Source organism: Cherax quadricarinatus, chromosome 7 (assembly GCF_038502225.1).
Source record: "Cherax quadricarinatus isolate ZL_2023a chromosome 7, ASM3850222v1, whole genome shotgun sequence".
In the NCBI taxonomy this organism is placed as follows: domain Eukaryota; kingdom Metazoa; phylum Arthropoda; class Malacostraca; order Decapoda; family Parastacidae; genus Cherax; species Cherax quadricarinatus.
In genome coordinates this window covers 9,449,018-9,459,926 of record NC_091298.1, presented here as the reverse complement: position 1 = coordinate 9,459,926, position 10,909 = coordinate 9,449,018, and the positions used below count along the sequence as shown (strand labels likewise).

General features: G+C 40.1%; 1 protein-coding gene across 6 annotated transcripts in view; it reads left to right on the top strand.

Moving 5' to 3' along the window:
- The window catches only part of LOC128687003 (open rectifier potassium channel protein 1-like), a 194,496-nt gene extending 188,183 nt beyond the window's left edge, over positions 1-6,313 (top strand). For 2 of the 6 annotated variants that reach the window (XM_070082284.1, XM_070082282.1), the window contains exon 8: positions 4,586-6,313. In XM_070082284.1, the coding sequence (XP_069938385.1) occupies positions 4,586-4,948 (363 nt within the window). In that variant the 3' untranslated portion in view covers positions 4,949-6,313. Of the gene's footprint in view, positions 1-1,014; positions 1,161-3,593; positions 4,214-4,585 lie in introns of those variants that run through there. The other 4 variants (XR_011391668.1, XM_070082285.1, XM_070082286.1 and 1 more) reach the window with 4 other exon arrangements.
- The last annotated feature ends 4,596 nt before the right edge of the window (positions 6,314-10,909 follow it).

Below are 10,909 nucleotides of genomic sequence, written 5' to 3'. Positions count from 1 at the left end.
TGTTATCCATGGCACCATGCCCGGCCACTGTGTTATCCATGGCACCATGCCCGGCCACTGTGTTCCATCCCACATGCCCGGCCACTGTGTTATCCATGGCACCATGCCCGGCCACTGTGTTATCCATGGCACCATGCCCGGCCACTGTGTTATCCATGGCACCATGCCCGGCCACTGTGTTATCCATGGCACCATGCCCGGCCACTGTGTTATCCATGGCACCATGCCCGGCCACTGTGTTATCCATGGCACCATGCCCGGCCACTGTGTTATCCATGGCACCATGCCCGGCCACTGTGTTATCCATGGCACCATGCCCGGCCACTGTGTTATCCATGGCACCATGCCCGGCCACTGTGTTATCCATGGCACCATGCCCGGCCACTGTGTTATCCATGGCACCATGCCATTCATCTTTAATTTTATTTTCCTAATTCGGGGCATTTAAATGTATATTTAATTATCTAAAATAATCAACAGAAAATACATTTTTTTAACAAATCTTCGTATTTATTAATTTCAATATACTCATCTCAAATAATTATATATATATTATTGTAACCAGGAACAAGTGGTATTTATTCAATAACAAACTGCGGCTAGCCGGGGGATCGAATCCGTGTTGTTTTAGCCCACCTCGTGGGAAGAGAGGGAAAATTCACGACGCTCTAAACCATTGGACCATAAAATCCCGAATGATTGCATGGTCTATTGGTTTAGAGCGCCGTGAATTTTTGCTTTTTTCCCGCGAGGCGGGCTAAAACAACAAGGATTCGATCCCCCCGGCTAGCAGCAGTTTGTTATTGATTAAATACCACTTGTTCGTCGTTACAATAATATATATATATATATATATATATATATATATATATATATATATATATATATATATATATATATATATATAAACTTTTCTCTAGAACTAATGCTCCATTTCAGAGGTGACAGCAGCTCTTAATATTCTTCTAGCATTTACTAACCTGATTTCTTTGTCGATGTTTTTTTTTCTTATAGGAAAATGATGGCAGTAAATGTACTGAGGAATTTACGACGGTGACTGTAAGGTACAAGTCTTAACCTACGTTGCCTGCCTCCACGATACATCTGTCACGTAGCCATTAAAAAAAATGCCCTTACTTCCTATCCCCTACAAAAAAAAAGTTAATTCCTCTTGTCTTTTTTTTTGTTTTAGTATTCGTGAAATGGTTAATTACCCATAAAAGAAACTTTTAAAATATATGTGTGAAGGACTTGCGTGACTGAATAAACAATGTAAATATAAGTGAATGAATGTGTAAATCGGCATACACTGCATGGTTCATGACATGTGCATTGTAAATTAACTTAGGCATGTCTTGCATTGACGTTACTCTAGCAGTCACTTTAATTCTTAAATATGAGAATATATACTTTTCCCAACAGTGAGACGAGGTTTTGTGATCGTGGTAGAGAAAGTTATTTGTGTTGTGCGAGACAAAAAGACAGGAAGGGAGAGAAAGAGTGTGTGTGTTTTAAGACTGTTATGTAAATATACACAAGGACAAACTTTCAATGTGTACATATGTGTATTTGTGTGTATGTTTGTGTGTGTGCGCACGTATATGTCCTCTGTATAAGTGTGTCTGTGGGGGGGGGAGGGTTCTGTGTGTGCGCACATGTACATGATGTCCTCTATACAATGTGTGGGGTGTTGGGGGTGTTTGTGCAAGTATACTTGTTCTTCTGCTCGGCAAGACAGTCGACTCGTGAACATTAAATTACAAACAACAACAACCTCGGGGAAATGTTTCACAATCGAGTTTCTCAAATTTACAAATTACCGATTTTTTTTTTAAAGCATTTTTTTTACATAATAATAAGTTAGGAACTAATTAGTAGTTACTGATGTCTGTTGAGACTAATTTATGGACTATCATAAACATTAACCCTTTCACTGCCCAGACCCTTGAAATTAATATTGCTTTCAGTGTTCACTGGTTTAAAAAAAAAAATTACTTTTTCTTCTGAAATGGGTAATGACACTAAAATTATATAAAATTGCCAGTTCAACTGTTTCAGCTACACTATAAAGTGCACTCAAGTCTGTAGTTTGCCCAAATTTACGCAAAATTAAAAAATATTCTTTTAAATATAGAGTCCACGAGGCCTGGTCATGGACCGGACACCGGGGGTGTTGACCCCCGAAAACCCCCTCCAGGTATATGTGCTTGGGAAGTTGCTTCACCTCCCGGGAGTAGCTGTAATGTACGAACCATTCTATAGATGTGTGGGTCGAGGCATACGCCATACCCGTGTTAATAACCCCCCCCCCCCTCACCCACACGGTCAACCCTCATCCAGACCAGTCGAGTTTGACCTGAGTAACGTAGACATAAACCATAAGACAGATATTTTTTTATATATACAACGAAGAGTTAGTGGTCTCTGAAAATCTATTTAAGTAAACTTTGCATTGATAATTCCCAAGCACAGCTGACTCACCTCAAGAGAAAAAGAAATTGACAGACTGGAAACTTGGGAAGAAAAATTAAATTAATTAAAATGTAGAACATAAATAATTAATAATAAAAACCATATTAACACCATGATAGCCGAGCTGGAACTCTGCGACAAAGATGAAGAGAATTCAACACCGTGTTAGTTAGGATTTGAAGCGCATTTATATACATGCGGGTGTGATACAACACTAGAATAACCCATTATAGATTACCGTTATCTAGAGTAACACTAATGTACATTTTCTTCGTAGCACATTGAGAAAGTAAGTACAGGCCAGGAATATATTAATGGTTGAGCATTCCACCTGACACTGAAATTACCACCCCCCTGGTACTCTGGTATCACCACCTGACACTCTGGTAGGCACTCCAACCTGACACTGATAGGCCCTCCACCAAACACCATATATTTTCAGACTACCCTGGACACACATTCTTCACTAACATCCTTGTAAGGACAAACAGTAAAACAGTGCCAACTCAGGCTGTCTGAATGCATTCGTATCTTATTAATCTTGAACTAAGAGTATAGATGAAAGGACACAAGTGCATACATTTGGAGAATCTTCATTGGTTAGTTAGTTGTGCCGCCGGAGTGGCTAGTTTAGTGCGTCCGCAACTCATTCTGTGAATGGTAGCCCTACCCCCCCCCCCCCAAAAAAAAAAAAAAACATTATTGCAGAGGTCACAATGGGTCTTCATCAGACCTCACTGAGCGTCGTTACATCACTAAAAGAGAATATTCGTCATTTCGTGTTTTATAATAATTTCGTCTAGTTGTTGTACACAGTACAGTAAGGAATACAATCTCAAAAAATATGTATCTTGGTACTACTAAAAAAAATAAGTTTCTTCATGTTGTTGTACACAAGCATATGAAGAAATCGTAAACAGAATTTAGTGGCAATTCTTTACTGGATATTTTTAGGTCCTGGGACCCTGGTCACTCTAAATGAGTTGGAGTGACCAGGACCGAACAGTATCCAGTAAAGACGTTCTAAGTGCATGCAGGTGTGTCCTTTGAACCAACAATGCTAATTTCCATTCATCATAACAACCACAAATAAAGTTAAAGAGCCAGTGTTTCCTTCTCAGTTGCTACAAGAGCCAGTGTTTCCTTCTCAGTTGCTACAAGAGCCAGTGTTTCCTTCTCAGTTGCTACAAGAGCCAGTGTTTCCTTCTCAGTTGCTACAAGAGCCAGTGTTTCCTTCTCAGTTGCTACAAGAGCCAGGTTATACACCAATGTTCTTAACAGGTCATTGTTCAGCCAGGGCTTTAGTTGTAGTGAATGGCGAGCAGCTGACAAAGTATGTTTGTTAAAATACATTGGGGTTCGCGAGCCCTTTTACTTTTAGACTTTCGGCTTTGGTATATCTGGTCACATGGGCTTCCTCGATGACCGCTCTATCATAATTCGAATAGTGACAGATTTTGCCTTGCTTCTTCATCGAGATGCATTGGCCATTTTAAGTGTATCTGAGAAAACCATCTGCATTGAATCCTTCTAAAACATCTTTTATCCACTCACTGGAAATATATTTTTACACAGCTTCATTCATTCTTCATCATTAGTACTCTTCATCTACATCCATTCATCAGTAGCACTTTTCAGTAACGTGAAAGTATTAACTAACACAATTAGCTATTACATCTGTAATTATTTTTTTACTCCTCCAAAGATGTATAATTGATGTTACAGTACCTCTTGTCTGTGTGGCACCTACATTAACTTTTGTCTGTGTGGCACCTATAGTAACTCTTGTCTGTGTGGCACAGTGCTGATGCTTGATGGCGTTAAGATGTGATAGAGCTTACTTGTGCTTTGAGGCATATGTATCTTGCTTGTGATACATTTTACCAGATTGTGTACTAATGAGTTCGTCACTCTGGGATGAAGTCGCTGTATATGCTCATGTTAAAATGTGTTAGTGTTAAAATGCTCGTCTCTCGTTGCCTTGACTGTAATAATGTGGTATAATTTGTGTTATGTGCAGTCATCTGTCGTTGGTTAATTGTTGTAGCCTGAATGCCCTAAATTGCATGTTTTAATACCTGCTTTTTCCCTCCCATTCCTTCCCCAATCTCAGCTTGTTGTGACTCTTGCTAAAAGAAAAAGGAGAGCATCCTCTTACGAACAGGCCATCGACCTCGGAGACGAGAAACCTTGTATCCTCGAGATCTTGACGACGGATGAAGGGGGCGACCACCATCAAAAAAGAGGAGTCAAATTTCATTCTTCGAACACTGATCTCCATCAACTGGATGGTATCAACTTCCGTTCCTCGAAGTCGAACTCTTCACTCGATTCGGCGGAGTTTCCCTTCGAGCAGAATTCTTCCTCCGTGTTCAAGCCGAAGGAATTAACCCAGACCACCGGCTCCCGCCTAAGCCTACAAACACAAAGAGATCGTCACGTCACACTGTCACCGGAAACATACGCAGTTCCGTAATGCTAGTGTTCGAGTTAGGTTACGGTTCAAATCATTTTGGATTTCTTAGGAAGGAAATCCTAGTGTTCTATTCAACGCTTGAGACGAACGTGGTCAACGATAAGGATTTCTTAGTGTCGTGTGACTCCCCAGTGAAACCGAGACGTGAAGCACCTCGGGTTCGCATTGTGTGTGGATCTCTGGTGTTGTCTACCAGAGTAAACATGATTCATGAGAAGCCCTCAATAAACAAACCAAAACCCGAAAGTGAGACATCGCTCACAAGACAAACGATGCCACGATAGATTTCTACTTTGGTAAGTGGAGAAGTCAGTGAACCATAGGATGACCAGTTAACATCGTGCTGAAGCCCGATAATACCCTTGACTTATGCATGCTCACTGACAAAACAAAACTCCTCTAACTGGAAAGGATCCTCTATCAGTTGTCGTGATAGAATATTCCGACAGTAGAATTAGTTACAGCAGAAACTTGTTGCTACGTCAAAAACTATACGTAAGCGCTTGGTGAGGACCCATTGATTAGTGCCTCACGAAAAGTGATTCATGACGAGAGAGACACCTTGCCCCGGATGATCAGTAAAAAGATATCTTTACTTTATGTTAAGATCATAACATTGCCAGAATTAAGTTAAAAATCCTCGTTATCTCTGCTCCAACAGTTCTCCTTGCATCCGTATCCAACATTTAACAGTGAGTACCAAACTCTGACCACCTCTGAGAAAAAAACAAACCTAGAAAGTCCTTTTGCAGTTTTTTCTGAGTAAATGGGTCACACCGCCTCCGTAGATGTTTTCCAGTGTTCTTGAACGTTCCTTTTCATTTCATTTTATGTAGTCATGTTTATGCAATTGTAACTGGCATAGGGTATCACAACTACTGTTCGTCTAAGTGATAGATTGCCATGATGATCTTACACTCGTTACACTTAATTGCTGGAAACAGCTGTGGTAGTGACTACATGACTACAACATTCTCAGGATCACTACTGCTACACTTATTAACTCAAACTCAAAGTAAATGTTTTCTGATCAGGTACTCTTCCAATACTTTATATTCCTGCCGCCCCGTGTTCACCGCTTTTATAATTTGTTGTAACCTTGATACACAAGAGTCAACGTATTGATTATTTTTAGTTTGCCATCTTGAAACATATTGGACACGGATGATAAACTGTTGCAGCCCAAAGATATAATATATATTATATATATATATATATATATATATATATATATATATATATATATATATATATATATATATATATATATATATATATATACACCAGTGTGCGTTGTTAACTTTAAAATATTTGATTTTTTATAACAAACAAAACTAAAATTAACAAAATATATTTTACATCTTGTGAAGTGTTTTATTTCCTGTGATAAACTATGTGCACGCGTGACACATATTTACAAGACACACACACACACCATGTAGCCTCTCACATGCCTAATAGAACATGTGATATTTCCTTACTGTGAGGAGAGAATCTCCTAACAGTAAGGAAATATCACATGAAAAGATCATGTGAGAAGATTCTCTCCTCACATGATCTTTTTTTAAATATTGGCTAATGATCAAGATGTACGTTGCAATCATTAGTCTGTCATCCTACTGAATCATAAAATAATTGAAGAGGGTTGGAATAGTTTTAAAAATGCAGTATTAGAATGTAGGGCAGAAGTTTGTGGTTATAGGAGGGTGGGTGCAGGAGGAAAGAGGAGTGATTGGTGTAATGATGAAGTAAAGGGTGTGATAAAAGAGAAAAAGGTAGCTTATGACAGGTATTTACAAAGCAGAACCCCTCAAGGAAGGTTCCTTGATGTTGGTGAGGGGCTCTTGATTTAGGGAATTGGATCTGTGCTCCAGTTTCCCAAATTAAGCCTGAATGCCTTCCACATCCCCCCCCCCCAGGCACTGTATAATCCTCTGGGTTTAGTGCTTCCCCCTTGATTATAATAATAATAATACAAAGCAGAAGTGTTATAAGAAGAGTAGAGTATATGGAGAGTAAAAGAAAGGTGAAGAGAGTGGTGAGAGAGTGCAAAAGGAGAGCAGATGATAGAGTGGGAGAGGTACTGTAAAGGAATTTTAATGAAAATAAGAAAAAAAATTGGAGTTAAACAAGTTAAGAAAGCCTAGGGAACAAATGGATTTATCAGTAAAAAACAGAGAAAGGAGTTAGTAGATGGGGAGATGGAGGTTTTGGGTAGATGGCGAGAATATTTTGAGGAACTTTTAAATGTCGACGAAGAAAGAGAGGCAGTAATTTCATGCACTGGCCAGGAAGGTATATCATCCTTTAGGAGTGAAGAAGAGCAGGATGTGAGTGTGGGGGAGGTACGTGAGGCATTACGTAGAATGAAAGGAGGTAAAGCAGCTGGAACTGACGGGATCATGACAGAAATGTTAAAAGCAGGGGAGGATATAGTGTTGGAGTGGTTGGTATTTTTGTTTAATAAATGTATGAAACAAGGAAATGTACCTAGGGATTGGAGGAGAGCGTGTATAGTCCCTTTATATAAAGGGAAGGGGGACAAGAGAGATTGTAAAAATTATAGAGGAATAAGTTTATTGAGTATACCAGGAAAAGTGTACGGTAGGGTTATTGAAAGAATTAGAGGTAAGACAGAATGTAGAATTGCGGATGAGCAAGGAGGTTTTAGAGTGGGTAGGGGATGTGTAGATCAAGTGTTTACATTGAAGCATATATGTGAGCAGTATCTAGATAAAGGTAGGGAAGTTTTTATTGCATTTATGAATTTAGAAAAGGCATATGATAGAGTGGATAGGGGAACAATGTGGCAGATGTTGCAAGTATATGGAATAGGTGGTAAGTTACTAAATGCTGTAAAGAGTTTTTATGATAGTGAGGCTCAGGTTAGGGTGTGTAGAAGAGAGGGAGACTACTTCCCGATAAAAGTAGGACTTAGACAGGGATGTGTAATGTCACCATGGTTGTTTAATATATTTATAGATGGGGTTGTAAAAGAAGTAAATGCTAGGGTGTTCGGGAGAGGGGTGGGATTAAATTATCGGGAATTAAATACAAAATGGGAAGTGACACAGTTACTTTTTGCTGATGATACTGTGCTTATGGGAGATTCTAAAGAAAAATTGCAAAGGTTGGTGGACGAATTTGGGAATGTGTGTAAAGATAGAAAGTTGAAAGTGAACATATAAAAGAGTAAGGTGATGAGAGTATCAAATGATTTAGATAAAGAAAAATTGAATATCAAATTGGGGAGGAGTAGTATGGAAGAAGTGAATGTTTTCAAATATTTGGGAGTTGACGTGTCAGCGGATGGATTTATGAAGGATGAGGTTAATCATAGACTTGATGAAGGATAAAAGGCGAGTGGTGCATCGAGATATATGTGGAGGCAAAATGTTATCTATGGAGGCAAAGAAGGGAATGTATGAAAGTATAGTAGTACCAACACTCTTATATGGGTGTGAAGCTTGGGTTGTAAATGCTGCATCAAGGAGGCGGTTGGAGGCAGTGGAGATGTCCTGTTTAAGAGCAATGTGTGGTGTAAATATTATGCAAAAAATTCGGTGTGTGGAAATTAGGAGAAGGTGTAGAGTTAAAAGTATTAGAGGGCTGAAGAGGGTTTGTCGAGGTGGTTTGGTCATTTAGAGAGAATGGATCAAAGTAGAATGACATGGAGAGCGTATAAATCTGTAGGGGAAGGAAGGCGGGGTAAGGGTCGTCCTCGAAAAGGTTGGAGGGAGGGGGTAAAGGTGTGGACGAGGGGTTTGGACTTCCAGCAAGCGTGCGTGAGCGTGTTAGAAGTGAATGGAGACAAATGGTATTTGGGACCTGACGATCTGTTGGAGTGTGAGCAGGGTAATATTTAGTGAAGGGATTCAGGGAAACTGGTTATTTTATATAACCGGACTTGAGTCCTGGAAATGGGAAGTACAGTGCCTGCACTCTAAAGGAGGGGTTTGGGATATTGGAAGTTTGGAGAGAGATATTGTGTATTTCTATACATATATACTTTAAGCTGTTGTGTTCTAAGCACCTCTGCAAAAACAGTGATTATGTGTGAGTGAGATGAAAGTGTTGAATGATGAAAGTATTTTCTTTTCGAGGATTTTCTTTCTCATTGGGTCACCCTGCCTCGGTGGGAGACGGCTGCCTTGTTGAAAAAAAAAATTCTCTCTAAACAAGATTTTCATTGATTTAGTATGACCCTTGTAGGTATAGGGCTTAGTTTTAATTACAATAATAATTATTTGATTTAGGAAAGACTGCAATCCTTAGTCCACCATCAACACTTAAACCTCTCTCCATTGGTACACTTTCACCCAACCTCCCATTGACCTGTACCCTCACCTCCACCTCAGCATACAGGGTGTTCACCCACCTCACTACCCCCTCCCGAAACCCCAACCTCTCTAAGCAAACCCCTAAGAAATCTCTGTCCATGCAATCATATGCGTTCTCCCAATCTAAACCTAGTATTCCCCCTCTCGTACAACTCTCTAGAAAATCCCTCATCCTTCTCCCCGGAATCCCCAACTACCCCCTATGTAACACTAAACCCAACACTTTCCTCATTCTGTTGCCTAAAATCTTAGCAAAAATCTTGTAATCCGAGCACATTAACGTAATCGCACGGTAATCATTAAAAACTCGGCATTCCTTTTTGGGCACTAAAACCGTGACACCCGTTCTTTTCCCATCCTCCCACTACTTAACATACAATTCAAAACCCCCACCAGACAATGCCGTACACTCCTGTGGAGGAATTTTCTCCAGGAGGGGGGTATCAGCCCCCTTCAGCCCTTTCAGCCCCTTTCAGCCCTGAGGGGCCCAGCCCTCTCAGAAGGGGCAAATATCTTGTTTACTGCTACAGCGAGTAATTGATCCCAGAAGCAGTACCAGTATACGACCTGTGGTCATGCGACCACCACTCCTTGCAGTCCAGTGTTGCAGAGTGTATTTTAATAAGAGACAGTACATCTCTTACCTTAGCAGGACAATTAAGGAAAATCCTGCTGCCACTTTATTATCATAGTAAAGATAGTGGAGATTGTTGTCTATGCTTAAGACAGCAAGAAACAAACATTCTGCTTTGCTTCATCGAGGAAGTGGCAAAGAAGCAAAAGTACTAGGTCAGATTTTCCTTTGTGCTGGGGGCAGTGACGGCGTGGGGCGTTGTGGCGTCTTCAGATTACTTTTGACTCTACTGAGAGTGACACTGACGCCAGGATAACCAACAAAGAACGATCTGTGCGTTAGTGTGAACAAAGTGTCTCATAAAACACAATAAACACTAATAGAAGTGTGATCAGCTTCTTTAGTGATAAGATTGTGAACAATAAAGACAAATCTTGTGGAACATAGTGTACCAGTGTGCATATTCCTAGACTATGGAAGACGTGGACATCCAAGGACACTTCAGCTTCTATCAAGTCACCGATACCTGTCGAAGGTGTGAAGAACACCATAGCTCACGCTACAAGAGCAAGGTAGGTTACGAATTTCTTGTAGTACGGGGGACTGCGCAGTTCTTGAGTTGCAAGGAGTTTGTAATCAACCTATAGTCGACAGTTAGGTGCGGACTTTTGAGTCCACACAAGTAAGTTTGTCAGCCAGTGAATGAAATATGCTGACATAACACCCCCTAGGGGTAATTTATAATCTTACAAATTATAACTCATTACAGCCCGTTGAGAGATGATCATGACAACAATTCTAGACCTCGTCTGCAGGGGCGGCTGTGTAGACGATTTGCTGTCTTTTATCAGCTAAGTGTTCCCTATATTCAAATTTATAAATTATATCTTAGTTGGTAAACCCATTTCTCAACATTTTGGTCGTGCTCGAACCAGATAAAGGCCACGCTGTGGTCCAAATATGTTGTACTAAAGTGTACAAATAAACTACGAGCCAAGGTCCTTCGAAAAAAGCTGTAAAACTAGTGTTTTACAATTTAAATCAGTA